The sequence below is a fragment of the Rhinolophus hipposideros genome (genome assembly GCF_964194185.1).
Source record: "Rhinolophus hipposideros genome assembly, chromosome: X".
Lineage (NCBI taxonomy): Eukaryota > Metazoa > Chordata > Mammalia > Chiroptera > Rhinolophidae > Rhinolophus > Rhinolophus hipposideros.
In genome coordinates, this window is record NC_138046.1 from 94,525,492 (window position 1) to 94,547,793 (window position 22,302).

General features: G+C 44.1%; 1 protein-coding gene across 1 annotated transcript; it reads right to left on the reverse strand.

Moving 5' to 3' along the window:
* Positions 1-2,270: 2,270 nt before the first annotated feature.
* NYX (nyctalopin) lies at positions 2,271-18,333 on the reverse strand (the record flags this gene model as incomplete). The annotated part of the gene is given in 4 exon segments (XM_081043042.1): positions 2,271-3,683; positions 3,686-3,766; positions 16,541-16,646; positions 18,266-18,333. Coding segments are annotated over 4 exon segments (1,668 nt in total).
* Between the last annotated feature and the right edge of the window lie 3,969 nt (positions 18,334-22,302).

Sequence of the window (22,302 nt, forward strand, 5' to 3'; positions counted from 1 at the left end):
AAAAATCATTTAGGTGCCGGCCTGGTGGCTCAGGCGGTTAGAGCTCCACGCTCCTAACTCCAAAGGCTGCCGGTTCGATTCCCACATGGGCCACTGGGCTCTCAACCACAAGGTTGCCAGTTCAATTCCTCAAGTCCCGCAAGGGATGGTGGGCTATGCCCCCTGCAACTAGCAATGGCAACTGGACTTGGAGCTGAGCTGCGCCCTCCACAACTAAGATTGAAAGGACAACAACTTGACTTGGAAAAAAATCCTGGAAGTACACACTGTTCCCCAATAAAGTCCTGTTCCCCTTCCCTAATAAAATCTTTTTTAAAAAAATCATTTAGACAACTGTTGAAATTTCAATATAGTGTATATTTTAAATAATTGTATCATATTGATGACAAAGTTCCTGATTTTGATAATGGTATTGTAGATAAGAAAATGTCCTTGTTCTTAGGAAATACGTGCTGAGGTATTTAGGGGTAAAAGGTCATGATTTTTGCAACTAACTGAAATTGTTAATAAAAAAAATAGTGATATGGAGAGAGAGAAAGCAAATACAGTAAAATGTTAACAACTGGAAAGCCTAGGTGAATGGCCAAAGTGTTCATTCTACTATTCTTGCAATTTTTCTGTAGGTTTGAGATTTTTCTAAATAAAAAGTTGTTTTAAAAAATCATGCATGCTCCAGCTTAGTTACTTTCAAACTTTTTAATGCTAACCCACAATAAAATACAGATTGTATGCAGCAATCCAGACAGACACATACATACATATATAATCTGAACAAATGCATTCAAATTAAATATAAAGTTTCACAAAACAATACTTTTATAATATTTCATGTGATGCTCTGTGACTTTTGTGTTTTATCTTTTCTTTAAAATGCCGGTTGTGACCCATTAAATTGAGTTGATGACCACTAATTGTCACAACCCATTTGAACGCTTTTGCTCTCAGCGGTGCTTTCTGCAACATTTCTGATACTTAATATCACCTAGAGACACAAAAGAAATACTGTCACCATGAAGAACTGACAGCTCGGTGCACCTTGAAATCTGTGTGGGCTCTGAAAACCCACCTTCTCAAATACAGAGAGAGGAACTCAGGACATTAAGATTAGGGATTTCCAGAGTGTTGACAAATACAGTCAAAATCCCCATGTATGGATAACAGTTTGAGCAAGTATTTAGCAGACATACAGCCTGTGCTCTGATACTCAGGCCTGGGGACTTAGAGTTGGCCAACTCCCACCCTGAGAAATCTCTCATCCCCGCTTCCCACCCACTGGCTGCCTCCTTTCCTCTTGGCCATCAGTCAGCCCCAAAGTGTGCAGTCCATGATAATTTCCACACCTAATAGGATCATCCAAGCTGGAAACTCCCTGTCCTGCTAACATAGCATCTCTGTGTCTTAGGGATACTCTTCTCCACAAAACACTAAGAAAAGAGGATTTTTGTGGCCTCCCTGGAGATTCACAATGCATGTTTGTATATGAAAGATTGAAAAGTCCTGGCAGTAGAAAAACCTGTTTAACTTTTTTTTTTAATCTTAGGATTTTACAAATTTATTTGTCCTCAAACACTTCCCCCTTTTTTTCCCCTACCTTACCCTAAAGTTCCTTTGTGCCTAAGGCCACCCCTAGGAATCATTGTGGAGAAAATGAAATGGATCTTTCTTGTAACTGCTTCCTAACTTCTCAGACACCGGGAACTACTACCACCCTCTTAGGTCTAAGTCCCTCTCCCATTTCCCTTCTCCCCTGTCCTGTCCATCTTTCTGGATCCTAGTGTCCACAGGCCCAGGGGGAGGCGGATTGTGGTAGAAAACAAAGGAATTGGGCCTACTGGGCTGCCTGGCCAAGAGAACTAGCACAGTTCTTAGTATTTAGCCAATGGACTGACTCTAATTCAGGCATTGCAGTCCCTGTTTCCTGGAAGATGGTGGGAAAGGGATGGGGATGGAGACCTGAGGCCCTAGGAGCTCCCAACTCCTAGCCTTCTCACCGGAGGTCCCATGTTCATTCTTGCTTCTCTTTTCCAGTTGATGCCCATATGACATAGCAGAAATCCATACCCCACCCACTGCGTGGCATTTCCCAGGGTTGTACTCTTCCTAGGGCCATCTCTGGAGGCAAACTGTTCCTTCCACCTTCTGCTGGAACTTTCACCACCTACCCCCATTCTGTTCTCCTCTCCTGGCCACCCCACAAACACCCTGGAGCCCAGTTAAGTAAAATTTCTCCCACTGGCCCAGGCAGTTTGGGCCACCCCAGTGTGGCAGAGTCAGTCTGTCTGTAGGACAAACATCACATGCTGGGCCACACTGAGCAGGAGACTAGAGTGGAGGAGAAATGGGGTGTTGTGGCCCAAGCCTCCCACTCCACCGGAGAGAAGGCTGTCAGACAGCGAAGCATTGATTGGCCCCTGGGTGGTGTTGGCCGCTGCCTCCACTGGGGCCCTCGGGGCCAGCAGCTTGGAGAGGAGGCTGCTGAACCTGCTCACGGTGGTGGCCGCTGGCTCTGGGGACGGGCCTGGGCCGGACCTAGTGAGGTTCAGCTCCTCGGGGTTCACACAGAGGCCATCGGAGGAGCGCCCAAAGACCACCTGGCTAAGGTCCAGGCCAGCCACGGAGCCCGGGGAGGTGCAAGACACATCAGCAATGTGCCCAGAGCTCTGCATCCAGTCCTGCAGCCACTCCAGGCCGCAGTCACAGCGCCACTGGTTGCGAAAGAGAAACAGGCGGCCCAGGAAGAAGCTGGGCTGGAAGGCGGCCCAGGTGAGCACGGTGAGGCGGTTGCAGTTGAGGTGTAGAGCGAGGAGGCTCGAGAGGTTCTGGAAGGCGCCCTCCTCCACGAAGGCAATGCTGTTACGGTCCAGGTAGAGCAGCTCGAGCTCCGCCAGGTCTGCAAACCAGGCGCGTGCCACGTGGCCCAGCGAGTTGCCACCCAGGTTGAGCGTGCGCAAGTGGCGCAAGCCAAGGAAGGCGTCGGCCGGCAGCGTGGCCAGCAGATTGTCATTGAGCAGCAGGTGCTCCAGGGCACCACAGTCGCGGAAGGCGCCAGCATGCACGGCGCGCACGCGGTTGGCTTGAAGGCTGAGCGACTGCAGGCTCTGCAGGCCCTGCAAGGAGCTGGAGGCCACGGCCTCAATGCGGCCACGCTCCAGGTGCGCGTGTGTCAGGTTGGCCAGGCCACGCAGCGCACCGGGCACACGGCGGAACAGGTTGTCGAAGGCGGCGAACTCACGCAGGGCGGGCAGCTCGGCCAGGAGGCGCTCGGGCACACTGAAGAGGCGGCAAGCGGCCAGGTCTAGGCTGCGCAGGCGGCCCAGCGCGGCGAAGGTGCGCGCGTGCATGTAGCGCAGGTCGCCGTTGTGCGCCAGGCGCAGCTCGGCCAAACGTGGCAGGCCCTTGAAGGCGCCCGGGGTGATAAAAGACAGGTTGTTATGGCGCAGCGACAGGCAGCGCAGTGACGGCAGTGTGCCAAATGCCCGCTCGCCCAAGAAGCGCAGGCCGTTCCGGTCCAGGTCGATGGAGGCCGCCTCACACGGGAACTCGGCCGGCACCTGCAGGAGGCCCGCGCGGTCACAGCGCACTGTGCAACCGCGTTCCGCGCTGCTGCAGGCACAGGCCAAGGGGCAGGTGCGTGTGCAGGCCTCCTCGGCCCAAGCGCCGGGCAGGCCGAGGACCACTGCTGGGGTAGGGTTGAGGGAGGGGGAGAAAAGACCAAAAACGAACAACCGTCAGCCAGGGGATCAGTCAGGGGGTTACCGCAGGTGACCTACCTGTCTGCGCGGCAGAATTTGGCCCTTCACAAGTTCTCGTACTTCCTGCATAGCTGCGTCTTCCAAAAGGCCTCTTTCCACTTCCCATACCTTACACAGGATTCCCCACCCACGACGCCCTCCCCTTTGCCTCCCAGTTATCTCAATCGGCAAAAACCCAGCTGGAATCGCAGCACCTGACCCATTCTAAACCCCCTCCTGCCTGTATCATCACTGTGCTCTCCTAGAATTTGGCCTAGAGGGTGTGTTGTTTGCATGTGTAGGACACCCCACCCTAGAGTGTGGCCTACACGCTAGGCCTGCACTGCCCAATACCATAGCCACTAGCAACATGTGCCTCTTGAGCGTTTGAAAGGTGGCTAGCCCAAATCGATGTGCTGTAACTGTAAAATACAGACCAGATCTTAGACTTAATACCAAAAAACAAAATTGAAATCTCATCAATAATTTTATATGATTACATGTTGAAATATTTTAGATATATTGGGTTAACTAAATTATTAAAACTTAATGTCAACTGTTTCTTTTTACCTTTTTAATGGGGCTACTTGGAAATTTAAAAGTATTGTATTTCTATTGGTGCTACTTTAATCCCTCCCACCATAAAAATTCAATTTCTAAAAACCCCCATTGAGTAAATTAAGCCTCAAGAGAAGGGAGAATTAGGGAACAGAAGGTTGGAAATTAAAGAAAAGACTATCAATCTTTTTTTTTCTTTGTCACTAAAATTAAGCGATAAGGACAACATACTAAATAAACAAGACAATGACCTTATACATCTCAAAAGAATAACTGTGGACTCTGTGCAGTTAATTTTCATTCACCAGCCCCTGCTCTTTAGGGACTTTTTTTTACATCATCAAGGGAAAGAATGGTGTTTATAAATTTATTTTGTTCTGAGTGTTTGAATGGAGGATCAGATAAAGACTTCAAAAGCCCTCCAGTAGGCTTGCCACCTGCAACAAAGCAAAATGGCATGGCCTGCCTCCCTTTCGTAGCCAGCGGTCCCAAGCCCCATCTTGAGTTCCAATGGAAAAGGCAGCATGGAAGATGCACAAGTTTTGTTTTTCTGGCCAGGAGTAGCTCACAGGTAAAGTGTGCACAATCTGAAATTCTTGCAGAAGAACAAATAATAAACCCAACCACTGCTAGTCATAATTTCTACCCCTCCTCAGCGGCACTCCCAAATTCCTAGCGAACCCCCCTGGCCTACCATTCAGGCCCTCCCACCATGTACACATGACCCTGCCTTGCCTATCCACGCCCCTGTGGGAAACTGAAGGTGTGGCCACACAGGAGTGTGTAGAATATGCTTGCTGCTGCCTCTGTAGGTTTGCTCAGCTTCCAGTGTCTTTTCAGAACATCCGTTGTAGGCACTCCATGTTTTTTCAGGGCCTGGGAATAGGATTCAGCCCTTTCAGACATGGCTGGAGGACACTTAACCCTTTGAACAACCCTTCAGCTGTACACTGTAGCTAGTTTGACACTGTTGCGATATTCTGATCTTGACTTAGCTATTCTCTCCCCCTAAAAACTGAATTAGACACCAAAGTTCTTGGATGGACCCTGTGCTGAGGTTGGCTATAAACAGGGCAGCTGCTGGCCTGGAGAGACACTCTGTTAGAGAGACAGAGCCAAGATTATAACCTTAACTCCAGGCGTCAGCTAGACAGAGGCGGAGCTTTTTTTAATCAACTCTTCCAACTGGGTCAAGTAGAAAGCATCAGATTTCCTTACAAATAGTCCTTAATTCTACTCTTTTCTCCTTTCTAATTAACAGAAGTGCACTCTCAACCATATGACTCATGTTTCTACTTCACAATAGCTAACATTGTTCTGGGCACACTATATGGCTCAGTAAATGTTTACAAAATTAAATGGAATTGATGCCTTCCTCTGTAACGATTCCTGCTGGAGGATGTCATTTATTTAAAAAACAAACTCTTTGTCAAGGAATTCATGGGATTATGACAGGATACAACCAATTTGCTTGTATAATTCAAGAAATAAAAAATGTAGCTGCCAATTTTTTTTAAACACATACAAGAGGGGTGAAGTTTTTATTGTATAGCTTCTTTACCTTTCAAATTTTGAACTATGAGTGCAATACCTATTTCAGAAAATAAATTAACGTTTATTTTTAAACTTTAAACACTCAAGTTGTTGTCACTACTAGAGACCTATTTTCAACCTCTGAAACTTTGATAGCCATTAGGAATAACCAATTTACTGGATTATGTAGTGAAATTTAAATTAAATCAAGTAAATTCTCCGAACAGACAACCAAACTCCAGTATTAGTTTACCCAATCTGAAGACTAAGTATATGCCTAATAATCCAGAAAAGCAGGGCACCAAAACAAAATTTTAAAAAATAATAATACATTTGGGTGACTTCTGCTTGCAGTAAATGGCAGAGTAGCTTGTATCAGACTAATATCCCTGCTGATAGCTAGTGTAAACTCTGGGGGGAAAAATTTTTTTTAATTGTTTGAGGGCACTAGAAAGCAACCTAAACAGGCAACTAGAGTAGATCCAACCCTTAAAAGAAGAGAAGCAAACTAGGTGAGAGCCACATTTAACTGGCTTTTCCTCTCAGGCTGTTTTCAATTCACACTGCACACGAGAATAGAGCAGAAAGCAAGAGCCTTATTGGGCTTACAAATTAGAGATCAGAGTGTACAGCTGCCACAGTGGCTGGAAATTGAGAAGGGAAAACATGGAAAAGAGGGAGCCACAAAATTGGAATACAGACTCTCCTTACATCCTTATTTGAGTCCTAAGGTGTGTATGTGTGGGGTGACTTCAAGGAGCCAAGAACTGAAGGCCAAAAGACCTAAACAGAGATTGCAGTAATTTCCCAGTAATGGGAGACAGGTTAAGAGTTCAAGGTCCACCCAGTGGACCTTTTTACAAAGGGCTTGTAAAAATACCTGGAGCTTTCCATTGACAACCCAGGGGACCACACCTTAGGAATGAAGACCATTTCCCAGGACAAAGGGCAAAACTGAATTAGGCCTATCCTAACAAAACCTAAAACCAAGCCTCACCAGTATCATAGTGATCTGCCAGTAAGTTAATTAAATGCCAGAACTAAATTCAATACTCCTCCAAGGAAGATAAGAGAATCTAGAGTTACTATAACTACCATCTACAATATCCAGTATACAGTCAAATAATACTAGATATGCGAAGAAGCAGCAAAACATGACACTTATCAAAAGGGAAAAAAATAGTTGACAGAAGCAGCCCTGAGACAGCTCAGATGTTGGAATTACCAAACAAGGATTTATTAAGGAATTTATAGGGAACAAATGGATATGAGTGAAAACATGGGAAAATTGAATTTCAGAATGGAAACTCTGAAAATCTTAGGACTGAAATAATACAATGTCTGAAATTAAAAAAATATATGTATATTGAATAAGAACAGCAGATTAGACGCAGCAGAAGGAAAAATCCATGAACTTGAAAAGAGGTCAATAGAAATTACCCAAAATGAAGCACAGAGAAAAAAGATTGGAAAATAATATGATCAGAGTTTCAATGACCTGTGGGATAATATCGAGCAATTCGATTAAAATGCATGTATTTGGAGTCCCAGAGGAGAGAAAAGAGAGAATATGGCAGAAAAATAATTGAAGACAATTTCCAAAATTTGATTAAAAACAAGCTCAGCAAATCCCAACTAATATCACACACACACACACACACACACACACACACCTAGGAACATCATAGTGAAGTGGCTGAAAACTAAAGATAGAAAGAAAATTGGGCAGCCAGTTAGCTCAGTTGGTTAGAGCATGATGCTTGTAACACTAGAGTTGCCGGTTTGATCCCTACATGGGCCAGTATGAGCTGCGCCCTCCACAACTGGATTGAAACAACTGCTTGACTTAGAGCTGATGGGTCCTGGAAAAACACACTTAAAATAAATAAATTTTTAAAAGTTTAAAAAAAAAGATAGAAAGAAAATAATTTAAAGCATCCAAAAAAAAAAAAGACACATTACGTAAACAACACTAAAAATGATGACTGACTTATCAGAAATAATGGAAGCCATAAGACAATAGAATTATATCTTTTAAAATGCTGAAAGAAAAGCAAAATCTGACAACCTCGAATTCTATATCTAATGAAAACATCTTCACAAATGAAGTAAAATAGAGATACTTTCAAGTTAGCAAAATCTAAGAAAATTAACCTTCAGCAGAAGATCTTCACAAGAAATGAACATATTCTTTAGCCTAAAGGAAAATGATACTAGATGAAAATCAGATCTACAGGAAAGAATGAAGAGCAATGGAAATGGCAAATATGTCACTAAATATAAAAGATTACTCTTTTCTCACCTTAATTGCTTAACAGACAAATGACTGTTTAAAGTAAAAATAATGCTGTATTATGGAGTTTATAATATATGTAAATGAAAATATGATAACAATAGTATGAAGGATAAGAAAGGAGGCAAACTGAATTGCACTCTTATAAGGATCTTACATTATTCATGAAGTGCTATAAGATTAATTCAAGGTAGACCATGATAAATTAAAGATGCATATTGCAATCCTTAGAAAATAAAAAATAACATTGACCCCTACCTCACACAATACACAAGAACTCATTTTAGATGAACCATAGACCTAAACATAAAGGTTAAAACTATAAAGCTTCTTGAAGATAACATAGGAGAGTATCTTTGTGACCTAGTGGTAAGCAGAGATTTCTGAGGACAAAAAAAAAAAAAAAGAATAAAGAACTAACCATAAAAAAAAAAAGTAATAAATTGGACTTCACCAAAATTAAAAACTTCTGTTCTTTTAAAGAGAATAAAAAGATAGGCCACAGACATCTCATAAAAGACTTGTATACAAAATATATAAAGAGCTATCAAAAATCAATAAGGAAACAGACAATTCAATTAATAAATGGGCAAAATATTTGAAGAAACACTTTACCAAAAAGATATACAGAAGGCAATAAACACATGAAAACATGATCAACATCATTATTTGTCAGGGAAATGCAAATTAAAATAACCACCTGTTAAAATTAGAAAGACTGACCATACCAAGTGTCAGAGAGCATATGAGACAACTGGGACTCTCTTATACTGCTAGTGGGAATGTAAAATGGTGCAACCACTTGGAAACAATGTGGCAGTTTCTTTAAAAGTTAAACATACACCTACCTTATGACACATCCATTCTACTCCTAGGGAAATAAAAGCATATGTTCACACAAATGACTTGGCATAAATGTTCACAGCAACTTTATTCATAATAACCCCAGACTGGAAACAACACAAACATCCATGAAGAGTTGAATGGGTAAACAAATTATGATATATCCATACAATGGAACTCTACTCAGTGATAAAAAGGAATGGACTACTGATATATGCAAGATGGATAAATCTCAAGATAATTTTCCTGGGTGAAAGAAACCAGATAAAAAAGAGGACATACTGTATGATTCCACTTACATAAAATTCTAGAAACTGCAAATTAGTCTATAGTAACAGAAAGATCAGTGGTTGCCTGGGGATGGGTGGGGAGGCAGGGTGGGGCAGGAGGGAGTGATTATAAAGGGGCATGAATCTTGGGGGTGATGAATATGTTCATTATCTTGATTTGTTAAGGATACCAGGACCGGAAAGAACCCAAGCAGCACTCAGAGAGTTAGGAGAGTCAGCTTTATTATGCCAGAGGGCTCAGCGGGATCCTTCCCAAAGACTGAGCCCCTAGCAAGGTGTAGAGCAGGTTTTTATGGGTTGGGGACTTCCTTGAGTCAGGGAAGGGGTAGGTGTCATCTGGTGATTGGTTCAGAGTGTGGCTTGGAGGGGGCTATGCGGAAGTGGGTGGGGCTTAGGCTGGGGACTTCTCTCTTCCCTGGGGCCACCATTTTCGGTCAGTTTCTCCATCAGATTGTGCTGATGGTTTCATGAGGGTATACTTTGAATACATTCAGTTTGTTATATGTCAATTACACCTTAATAAAGCTGTTAAAAAAGATAGAATTAAGAAAAGGAATAACATATATATATAATTCATGTATTATATATATGTAATATATATGGCTTGTGTACAGAATATAAAAACAACTCCTACAAATGAATAATGAAAGACAACTAAATAAAAATGAGTAAAAGACTTGAACACTTTACGAAGACTATATTAAGTAGCCATCAAGAACATGAAAAGTTGCTCAATATCATTAATCATTAGGGAAATACAAATTAAAACTACAATAAGATTTCCCTAGACACCCACTAAAATGACTAAAATTCAAAAGACTGACAACCCCAAATGTTGGTGAGGATATAGAATAACTGGATTCTCTTACATTATTGGTGGGAGTGAAAAATAGTTCAATATCTTTGGAAAACTTTGGCAGTGCCTATTAAAGCTAAACACATGCCTACCCTATGACTTAGCAGTTCTACTCAAGAGAAATTTAAAAAAAAAAGTTCACATAAAGACTGTACAAGAATGTTCATAGTGGCTTATTCATAACAGATAAAAACTGGAAATTACCCAACAGTACAGGGGAGAAGTAAATTACAATACATTTATATAATGGAATACAACGCAACAACAAAAAGGAACAAACTACTGATGCAAACAACAAAAACATTAATGTTGAACAAAGAAACTTGACACAAAAGGGTGCATACTATACAATTACATTTATATGCAGTCCTAGAACAGAGCTGCTGCCAGTGGGAGCTCAACAGAACAGGTCTACAGGTGGACTCCATCTCAAAAGACAGCAAATATCTACAAGACATAGTTTAGGAATGTTACCTATAATATGAGCATGTATGATGCTACTAAAATTCATCAAATTTTATGGGTTTCTTTTGCTCTTATAACAACCAACTTTTAATTAGTATTTGCTCAGGGCTAAGCTTGCTACATACACTATTTCATTTAACCCAACAATCCTGTGAGGTATTATTCTCTTCTTCTCACAAAAGTGGAAACAGGTTCAGGGTGGTTAAATGACACCAACATTTGTTCTTTGTCTTTCCACTATACTGTACTATCTCCCACCCCACACACTTAGCCTTTCTGAGCTTCTACTTCTTTAACTGTAAATTGGGTCTGCACTTCCTGACCTTTTGGAGCCCTTCTGGTTCTCATTTCCCATGGTTGAACAGCAGCTGTTGCCAACCACTGCGTCTAAGAAAAAACACCCTACTCAGAGCCCCATGTGTGACTCTACTGCCTCCTCCCAGCCACAGCTGTTTGGGCTGAGGGTGAACATTTGACCTACGCAGAGTTAATCAGATTCATTCCCTCCCAGTGAACACGGAACAGACAGTGAAATAATGTGAGCACCAACCTGTATGGCATTGGGGATGGGATTTGTACCAAAACCACATGCAGGTCAAAGCTATAGGGAAGCAGGAGCCAAGGACAAGGTGAGAAAGCTGGTGTGCAGAGAGAGGACTAGCTCCAATGTGAGAATCAGAGATGGAGATCAAGGAGAGTGGGAAGCTGCTGGACAGCTCTCTAGTTCCCATAAGGCCCTGCTACAGCTGTTTCTGTGATGTTTCACCTGTGTCCATTTCAGAAACCCACTCAATCCATCTACGTGGACGAGTGGATTTCTATTCCTTACTACCAAAGCATCTCTGATAGTTGTGGACATTTGACATTGTTTCTGGCTCCCCAGCACCCTTTAAGCACTCTTTCTACATTTAGGGAATTTTCTACATAAGTTCTACCTCCACAAGATTGAAACCACAAACTCTCTTTCCCAACTTCCCTTGCAGCTAGGGCCCAAACATGTGACCTAGCTTTGTGGATTACACACACCCAGCGAAACTTGGATTCAGAAGTAAGCACCAGGCAGAAACCATTTTCTGGCCAGGATGGTGGCATGGGCATCTGGCTTTCAGGCTCCCCTGGTGGAATTTCTGGCACCCAGCATGATTCCTGTGAGCTGCCAGGTGTGTCGCCAGTGGCCACAGGGTCTTTGCTGGAACTGCCCCACTACCTGGTTTAAGCATTGCTTAAAGTGGCCTCCAATCCGGAGATCTGGGAACACCTAACATCCCCGAATAACCCCTTCTTGGCTTCAATAGCCTACAGTGAGTTCTATGGCTTGCAGCGAAATTCTTGAGCAACATCCTGAGTAAGACAGTTTCCCTTAATCTCTCGAATACCATTTCCTTCTGGCCCCTCCCCCTTTCCCTGAAGAACCATGTGAAGTCTTCACCTTGAAAGAGAAAAACTACTCGAATTCAGGACCAGGCTGTGACCCTCAACCAAAAGGAAGCTCCTTACCACTCTTTGCCAGGAAATATAGAAAATTGAATTCAAAATTATTTAGGCCATCCCTGACTTTTCCAAATCCAAATGAAAAGTGGCCTCTCCTGGAACCAGCAGTGATCATTCCAAAAACAAATCTCCTTGGCTGTCCAGAGCTAAGTTCCATGGGAATATTCTGGCCAGAAAAACATTTACCAAATTAAAATAAAGATCACAGTTTGTGAGAAGAGAAGGTCAAATTCATCGGCAATTGCTTAGCAATTTTTCTTCTCACACTGGTACTTTTGGGAAGGATCCATGTGGAAATCTGGAAAGGCTTCAGCGCTTTTATTCCCAGTCTGAGGTAGGGAAAGAAAGATGAGAAACTCAGCAGGACTGGCCTGAGTTTAGGACTGGCCCCTGCTCAGCCAGCCTCTGTTATAGCTCCAGGATTCACATGTGGGGCTTTCCAGAGTAGTCAGTCTGGAAACACTCATCCTGAGGGTGTGGCCTCTCACTCTAGTTCTCTCAACAACTCTGATGACACTGCCTTTCATCCCTGCTCTCTCATACTGCTTTTTTTGTTTGGGATTTTTTCTTTCACCTCAGGTAACCTTTCTGCATCTCATTTTTCTCATCTGTAACAGGCAGACAATTATGAGGAAGAGATGAGTTGGAATGCTTGAAACAGCTGTGAAAGCATTGGCCAAAGCTAAGAGCAGGCTCCATTGAGCCAACTGTTATCACAGGATTAAATCTCACCAAGGGACCAGTACTTCAAGGACCATGTGGGAATCTGCCCCCAAGTGGAAAGCAAGACACCAAGTGTCAAAATATTGATGTTATTACTACAAGTAGACTGCGAGAAGAGTCTAGCATAGTTCTCTACCTGGGCTGCACATTAGAATCACCTAAGGAACTTTTAACCAGCTCTCAACTCACAATGCCCAGGCCATACACCAGACCAATTACATCAGAATCCAGGGGTAGAACCAGGCATTGATACTGCTAAAGTTCCATAGGTGATTCTAACATACAGCCCAGGTCAAAAACCAAGGGTTTAGGTAGACCAATTTTATAAACATGGGATTCATCTGTGTGATATTCAATGTTATGAGGTATAAGATAGAGTTATCATAAGTCCCAGCAGTTTCACTCCTACGTATATACCCCAAAGACTTAAAAGCAGGTCTTCTAACAAATACTAGCACACAAATGTTCATAGCAGCAGTATTCACAATGGCTCAAAGATAGAAACAACAAATGTCCATCAATAGATGAATGGATAAACAAAATGTGGTGTATCCACATAGTGGAATATTATTCTGCCATAAAAAAGAGTGAAGTACTGACACATGCTACAACATGGATGAACCCCAAAAACATTATGCTAGGTGGCAGCAGCCAGACGTACAAGGCCACATATTGTATGATTCCATTTATATGAAATGTCCAGAATAGGTAAATCATAGGAAGTAGATTAGTAGATTAGGTAAGAGTGAGGCGTGACTGCTTAATAGGTATAGGGTTTCTTTTCGGAATGATGAAAATGTCTTGGAACTAGACAGAGGTGATCGTTGCACCTTGTGAGTGTTCTAAATGCCGCCGAATTGTACACTTTGAAATGGTTAATTTTATGTTATACGAATTTTACTTCAATAAAAAGAAATTTTTGTAAGGTGTTCCTGACTCTGGGCAAACAGCAGAGACGGGTCTCTGCTTTTGTGCTCTGGTCAGTGTACTGGGCAGCCCCTTCCTTCCCCGAGCTGCAGGGATATAGGATGGTGAGATTCACATGCCCTACAGAATGATGTCTTAATGCAGACCAGCTGAGGAATTTCTCCTTCATAGGCCCTCAGCTTTTTGAATATGTGCCTTTCCCCCTTGAGGTTTGCTAGAACAGTTACTCATGGAGTTTCCAACCACAGACTGAGTTTGAAGTGTTTCTTCATTTTCATTGTTTTCAAAGAACTTGTGCCTCATGAATTCAAAATAGCAAGGGAAAATATGGTCAATTTTCTGGTTTCAGCAAATCTGTTCAGCCACTTTGGCTCTACAAGCCATTCCTCTCCCACTCCTGGCAAATGCTACCCCAATTGCTTCACAGGCCAAGACCCAGTGCTTGATTTTCAGAACGAAATGGGCTAAGGGGAACAGAAATGCATTGGGGAGACCATCCTGTGGCCTCTGACCTCAGGTGACCCCAGAAGTTGCTTCTCACACTTTTTGTGACAGGAAAGAAAGCCTCATGGATTCATGCTCTAGCTTTGCTGGCTACTAATTCAAGTCATTGGGGATGGAAAAGTCAGTTTGTCTCTAGAAGGGAGATCTGCTGACGGCCTCGAAGTCTCTGTGCGTCTCGAGGTAGAGAGCTGTTCCATCTGAGGAGTAGACCACACGGCTCCAGAAAGAAAAGACCTTGGGGCCTAAACATTGATGATTGCCCCAAACTAGAAACAATTTAAATGCTCAGCAATGGGGAGTGAATAAACAAACAAATACAACCATGTGAGGCAATACTACATGGCACTCAAAAGGAAAAAGGAAAAAGAGCTATTGATCTTTACAATGACATCAATGAATCTCACACACATACTGTCTGACATCCCACAGTGCTTGACTCCCAATAATGAGGGATTTGTTCTCCTTGGGGTGCAGCTGCTCTCTCCCTACAGCTTTCCTTTTTCCTTTTAAATCAAGTTGATTGAAGTACACTTTACTTACAATAAAATGTACCCATTTGAAGTGTACAGTTCAGTAAGTACAACATATGTATACACCCATGTAACCACCAACCCAATCATTGTTTATAACACTCCTATCAGCCAGAAAGTTTCCTCAGGCCCCTTTGACAGCTGTCCCTTCCCCATCCTCAGCTCCAGGCAACCACCAATCTGTTTTCTGGACTATAGGTTAGTTTTGCCTGTTCTAGAACTTCGTATAAATGGAATCAAATGGTTCTTTCAGTCAACAGCATGCTTGTGGGGTTCATTTATGTGGTTCCGAATAGCAGTTGATCGTTCCTTTTTATTGCTGACAGCATTCCATTATGTGAATGTATCTCGATTTGTATATTCAGTCACCTGTTGAAGAGCATTTGGATTGTTTCCAGTTTTCACCTATTGTGACTAAAACTGCTGTAAGGACTTATGTGCAAGTCTTTCTGTGGACACTGTTTTCAATTCTCATTTATCTAGGACTGGGATTACTGGGTCATATGGTAAGTAGATGTTGAACTTCAGAAGAAACTGCCAAATTGTTTTCCAAAGTGGCCAGACCATTTTGCATTCCCACCAGCAGCATCCTCACCAACACTTATTATTGTCTTTGTTATTCCAGCCATCCTAGTGGATGTGAAGTGGCACTTCATTGTGGTTTTCATTTGCGTTTCCCTAACGACCAATGATGTTGAGCATCTTTTCATATGCTTATTTGCTACTTTTATATCTTCTTTGATGAAATAGCTACTGTGTTTACCCGAAAATAAGACCTAACTGGAAAATAAGCCCTAGCATGATTTTTCAGGATGACATCCCCTGATGCGTCTTTTCAAGCAAAACTTAATATAAGACCTGGTCTTATTTTCGGGGAAACACGGTATTCAAATTTGCTTGCCCAGTTTTAAAAATTGGGTTGTTTGTCTTATTATTGAGTTTTAAGAGCTTTTAAATATATGTATATGTATATTCTGGGTGCAAGACCTTTATTAGATTTTGTAACAGTTCTAATCTGGGTGGCTTCACCCATTCAACAAACAAATCCTTATGAAGCAACTACTATGTCTTAGACTCTAGAAACTATGAGGTGAGTAAAACACAAACTCTGGCTCCCTTTAAAGAATCACAGTTTAGGAGCAGCCAGGTGGCTCAGTTGGTTAGAGCATGAGCTCTCAACAACAAGGTTGCCAGTTCAATTCCCACATGGGATGGTGGGCTGCGCCCCCGGCAACTAAAGATTGAAAACAGCAACTGGACTTGGAGCTGAGTTGCGCCCTCCACAACTAGATTGAAGGACAATGACTTGGAGCTGATGGGCCCTGGAGAAACACACTGTTTCTCAATATTCCCCAATAAAATTTATATTTAAAAAATATCACAGTTTAGAGCAAGTTGCTGGTGAAGAACCCTGTAAAGCAAGTTAAGGAATTGGGATATTATGCTGTGAGATATTATGCAGGATGACCCCAAAGAGGTTGACATGGGGGAGGGGTGAGAGGCGAGGCCTTCCAGGAGACCTTCGTATCCAGAGAATTTGTTTCTGTTTTGCCCCAGATTTACTCTGTTGTGAGCCATATCTGATTCGTTTTGTTGGGCTCACTAAGTCATTTTTCTCTAGTTGAGGAAGCAGAGCTCTATCCCTGCCTGCTCAGGAACATGTTGTCCATAATTCTTGTGACTTGTAGTCAGAGGAATATTGTCTATGCTGCTGAGTGTGTTTTAAATTAAAGTGCCAGGGGATGTGGAGATGGTCATTAATTTTAAGTGCATCTATTGTTAGCAAATGATGTCACCGCTAAGCTCTCCAACTTGTCACAAGAAGTCTGGATGTATTTCTGGTTCCTGCAGCAGGGGCAGTTCCTGTTTTGCAGCACGCAGGCTGTGAACACTGTCTGCGTTCTGAGGAACAGGAAAGTTTTTGATGCACATTTAATATAACACTGGCTCTTGGAAGCAAACATTCTGTCCCAATGAGTCAATCAAACTTCATATACTTTCTAGGTAGGGGAAATGGCAAGGAGCTGGCTGTTTGTAATTATATAAATGTCAACCTCTGTCCTTTGCAGTCTCCTCGAGGTAGGCAGTCATGTCTATTTATCATAGTGTTCCCTGCACCTTGTTCCGATTTTTTTTCTCATTTATTTGCTGAGTCTCCCATAAAAGAATGTAAGTTTCTCAAGGACAAAGTCAATGCAATCATATCTCTCATAATATCCCTTGAGTGTATTGAAGGTACAGTGTATACCTGTTGATTCATTGAATAGAGCAAGTTTTCCTTTTTGAAAAAGTAGAATAAAGAGTAAAAATATATATAATATTACCATTTTAGAATTATCTGGTAAAATTTTTCTCTGACAGCACTGCAGACAGAGGTCTATTTGCATGGGTAGTTATAACCTCAAATAATTATATTCATCTGACAGTCAGAAAAGCAGATTCTTTGTTTAGAATCATTTACTGCAGAACTTAACAAGGGACTTTTCCTTGAGGTATCTCTGTTAGATTTGAGATCCTAGAGTTATAGTGCTGTGAGAAAACATTTGCAACGAGTCTTCTTTTTGTATTAAATCCCACAGAACAATAGGACAAGAACTTGGAAAAAAATTTGCAACACCATAATTACACAATTCCAACATGACAGTTTTCATTTTTTCTTCTTCCTTTAGGACAATAGTTTCTTAAAGGGATTTTTTTTTTTTTAACTAAGTGAGCTTAAAATATGTGACTAGAAAACCATGTAGTTTTTGGTGATTACACCAATGAATTCATATCTGAAATTAGAATTTAAAAAAGTCACCAAAAGATTATTTCATATATTTGGCTCAGGAGCTTTGTTTTTAAATAAACAAAAGAAAAGGCCCACCACCTACTGTTTTACTCTCATTCTCCATTCCCTCCCCCACAATCACACATTCAGTGAAACCTACTCCAAAGAACCAGTGTCCAGGTGCAGCTTTCATGGAAGCCACTTGAAGACCACTCTCCTTGGGCTTCCACACATCTTGCAGCATCTTCTATGGGCTTCCCCGCCCCTGCACCTATTGGCAACTGACTGCTCGGGGACAGAAATGGACCTCGGAACTCACCATGCAGCAGCAGGACCAGCATCCCGTGAACCTTTCAGGAACCTGGTGGCTTAGAACCACCCAGCTGTGGGATCCCTACCTGAGGGGAGAGAGCACAGGTCACCAGGTGCCCAGGAGTGGTCCCTGGAGAACCAGGACACTCAGGTCCTTTCTCACACCTCCATACTTCCTCCTGACTGCCCTGCTTTTCCCCTCTTCTTCTTTACATTCACTTCTCCCCATTAATCTTAGTGTTGGCTTAAGAAAAACCAGTAACAACAGCCAATCAGAAGCTCCCTGCAAACTGACAGCTTGAATCTGTTTGGAAACTCTTCATCAGGCTAAAACCCTGACAGCAACTCAGATGGACTCACTGACAGCCCAACAAGAAAATGGACAGAGAGAAAACCTCTGCAGAAAAACTTTAGTAAATAATCCCCAAATGTCACTTACCGTCCTGGGGGATCTGCCTGGTCCCGCTCCTCCTTCGAGGCGCCCTTTGTCACCCCCAGCCCATTCATCTCCCAAGTCAGGCAGCCACAGACACTAAAAATCATCTAACAGAGAAGTAAGGTGGGGGTGGTGAGCAGTGGGCAAGTAGGGATACTTGTTTGTGCAGGTTTGAGCGCTTATTTTTCCTTCTACAGATTTAATGGCAGGAAAATCCTGTATCAGATGAGGATTACTAGAGATGAAAGAATGTGTCTGCCTTTTGAATCAAAAAAGCCAGTGACAGATTTTGCTGACACACCAATCGGCTTTATCCCCAGGCCTTGGCCTCTCCATCTGCTGAGCCCCTTTTTCTCCTTAAACGCTCCGCAGACCTCACCTCCTGCCCTGACCCCAGCCCAGCCCCAACCAATATGCAGCCAGAAATTGGCTTCCTGACACCCAAATAGCGTTATCAGCATTTTCAACAAGGACATGTTATATAACTTGGAGAGGTGGGGAAAGCAGAGGACAGCTTAAAATTATGATGTTTTCCCGAAATGCAGGCTGCTGATTTTCTTTGGATGGTGGATGATCCAAAACAGACCGGGGAGGGCCCTTCACAACAATCTGGCTAGAATCCCAGCTTTGGGGTTGAGGCTGTGCTGACCACCACCCAAGGTAGCAGGTCCATGGGCAATTTTCAGAACCTGACTGGGGTTTCTCAGATCCATCAGGACTCAGTCAAGTCCTCACTACTCAGAGTGTGGCCCTCAACCAGCAGCAGCAGTGGCATGAGGAGCCAGTTAGGAATTCAGAATATCAACAGCCCCACCCCCACCCTAGACCTCTGGGATCAACATCTGCATTTGAACAAGATTCCTATGGACAGGAAAGCTCAGGAAAGCCTCAATTTGAGAGAGTGGTGGAGGGGGTCTGCTCAAGGTGGTGGAGGCAGTTCAGGTGTCCCCACATTTTTCTGGCCCCAGCAGATCCATCAGGCCTGGCTATAGGGTCTGGCCTTCTGCTTTCCTGGGACCAAGCTCCCAGGTATCCATGGCAACCTGCTATGTCCTGGCCACGCTGGCCTTGGTGTGCCCAGGCTGATGGGCAGAGGCCTGGAGTTCCCTTCCCCCAACAAGGGCTCTGGGTATAAATCTAAGCATCTGAGACTGCTGTTTCCTGGGGAATTTTTGTTTGCTTCCATTTGGGCCTTGAAAGCCAAAATATGGCTGAACTTGTCATAACCTCTGCTAAGAAGGAAACCATATGGGGCATGGGGTAAGGATGTGGGTGGAGGAAGCCCCCAAAATGAAGTCGCTGTCCCCAGGGTGGGTTTGCTCTGCCCAGGTGAGAGCAGTGAGCAGCACTCTCCTCGTGCTAGAGGCCTCCTTGCAGTCTTCATCCCAAACCTTGGTCCTACGAAGCCTCCACTCCTCCCCCAGCAGTAAGCCAGAGGCTGAAACATGGCTATCAAGCAGCCTGCTTGCACCTACAACTTTTGTTCCCAGCTTATTGGGTCGCCCTTGCCTTCAGTTGCTCTGGGCCAAGGATATCCCTGAGGAAGATCTTCTCTGCCTGTGCAATCAGACATTTCTCCTGAGTGGAAAGTAAGGAGCAACGAGAGACTCTCTCAGGAGAGAGGAAAGGTCCCATCCATTGGTGACTACAACTGGGGGAGACAAGTAGCCCTGTAGTGAAAAACTTGTTCTTAAAGGGGAAAAAAGCAAGTAAGGAGGAGTTGTCACAGGAAGTGTGATTACTGGCATGCCCCTAAGGAGAAACTTCAGACAGGACCCTGTTAACCACAGATCAAGATAGCCTGATCCCCAGCCAATTGGAGTTTGCAGGGTGGGGCTGAGGGGTGGGAAGGCAGTTTGCACCCGCGCTGGCTCTCTGTCACATTGCAGTTGGCAGTTGATAAGAAGGGGCAGGAAAGGGGAGGGGCTGTGCTAAGCGAGCGTGTGAAATAAAAGCGGCCCAGGATGCAATGCTTTTCCTTTGCAGGTGGCCTTCTAGAAAAGCTGCTCTCTGCAAAGAGGGTGGTGGTAGGGGGCCCTAGTGTTGCTTTGTAACTGCTGCTGCATTGGTGGGGGGCAGCCAGCAGGGACTCAGCAAGGGGCCTCTAATGAAAGAAGACAGAATTCCTCCTTCTGGTTCCTGAGTAGAGACTTTCAGCAGCTGTCTGTGGGGAGTTTCAGAGGGGACTTGAATATTAAACCAGATTCCTTGTATTTCTCTTCTCCTAGCACCTCCTGCTTGCACACATGTACACACACCACACGGAGACAAGACCATTCTGCGGGGGCAGAGGGCACAGGCAGCTTTAGACTGACAGCAAGTGAGACAAGGCCAGGTGCCCCATTTCATCTGATATGAGAGGCAAACTCTGCGATTGTTTCCTTCGACCCTTTGTTTCCAGATGAGGAACCTCGGGCCCAACTGCAGCATGAAATGTCCTTATGCTTAGTGCAGATTCCCCCAGTAAAGCAGATCCAGAGACAAGGATATGAATGGAAGTACTTGATTTGGGGAGTGAGGGAAAGCACCAGCAGGAGTGTGGGGAAGGTAGAAATCAATGGTGTTATCACGCAAGTTGTCACTGTGGGCAAGTGGCACCTAATCCATGGCAAATTCTGGGTGACGGTGTAGAGCACACATCTCAGAATGATCTCAGCTGCAGGGTAGGGAGCCAGGATGTTTATCCACCAAATCCCGCCCTTGGTAGAGGACTGCTCCCAGAGGAGATGAGGGCTGTTCATTATCCAGCAACCTCTGGCTACCAGGCAAAATGATGCGATACACTGATTCCTAAAGAAAACATCTTTCCAGGATCATCTCTCCGCAAATCAAAAGGCAGAATTCCTTCTGAAAGCTGGGAGGAACTAAGCTTCCCGATTTGGAGTTGGTAAAGAAGTGCCCACGACCAAGGTGACATGGTGCAGGAGGGGTATTGCCACTTTTGCCCAATGCAGGGCTGCCTTTGATGTAGGTGATGTTGGATCTGCCAGCAGTTTCTGAGTGCGGGCCGGGATTGTCTCGTGAAGCCGAAGAATGGAAACGCGGACCAGGGAGAGGCAAAGAGTTTTAAAAAGAGGACAGTTTATTAGAGGCAGGAGAAGAGGTTGCAGCTCCTGAACGGGAGGGGGTCCCGAATGGGGGGTGCCCCATGACTGAGGCAAAACCTCTTACTTTTATACCTTCCCTTGCCTGCTTGGGGAAGGGGAGCTGTTTGAAGAAAGGAACTTGTTTTAAGAAGGGAACTGGGGCGCCTTCTAATGAAATTCATCTACCAGGTTTGTTCTGCTCACCCATCCTGAAGGAATTAGCAAAGTAACCCACTCTTTATCTATCAGATCTGCTCCATTTTTCAGGCCAAAAGGAATTTTATGATTATCCTCAAGGCCTTGTTACATTATGTCCTGGAGCGAAGGAGTGATTTCAAAACGTGAAGTTTTAGGATATGGCTGTCTTTGTTTATTCCACCAGGGACCTCCCTGTCTACCGAGGGACATGCTAGCTGACCTGTATCACCTTGGGACGGGGCGGTAAGGTCTCATCCTGCTCTGATGGATGAGGCTGCTCAACCCCCCCCCCCCCCACAGCCAGTGGCCCCACCCTACATGGTGCAGCGAGGCTGGAGGCTTTGCCTGTTATTCGAAGGACACAGATTCACCTCCAGCCTTTCTGCACTGTGGTCACAGCTCAGACACCCCAACCCTGGATGGCTGGTCCCTGGGCCTTTGCTCCTTTCTTTCCCACTTCTCCACCTGCTGAAAGCCCATCCTTCCCAGCAGACTTAGCACAAATACTACCTTCTCTAAGAAATAATCCCCTTCCTGGCACCCTACCTCCTTGCCCACAGGCATCAGTCTTGCCATTGACAGTGTCTGGATGGGCCAGGGCTGTGCTTGACCCAAGTCCGCACCCCAGCAACGCCTGGCCGCTACCACCTGCACACTGGGCAAGATGGAGGGTGAGCAGTAATGGGGCCAAAGGACATACCTACCCAGGTTCTGGGTACCTGGGGCCTCAGAACTCCCTGACCAACAGATTCTGAG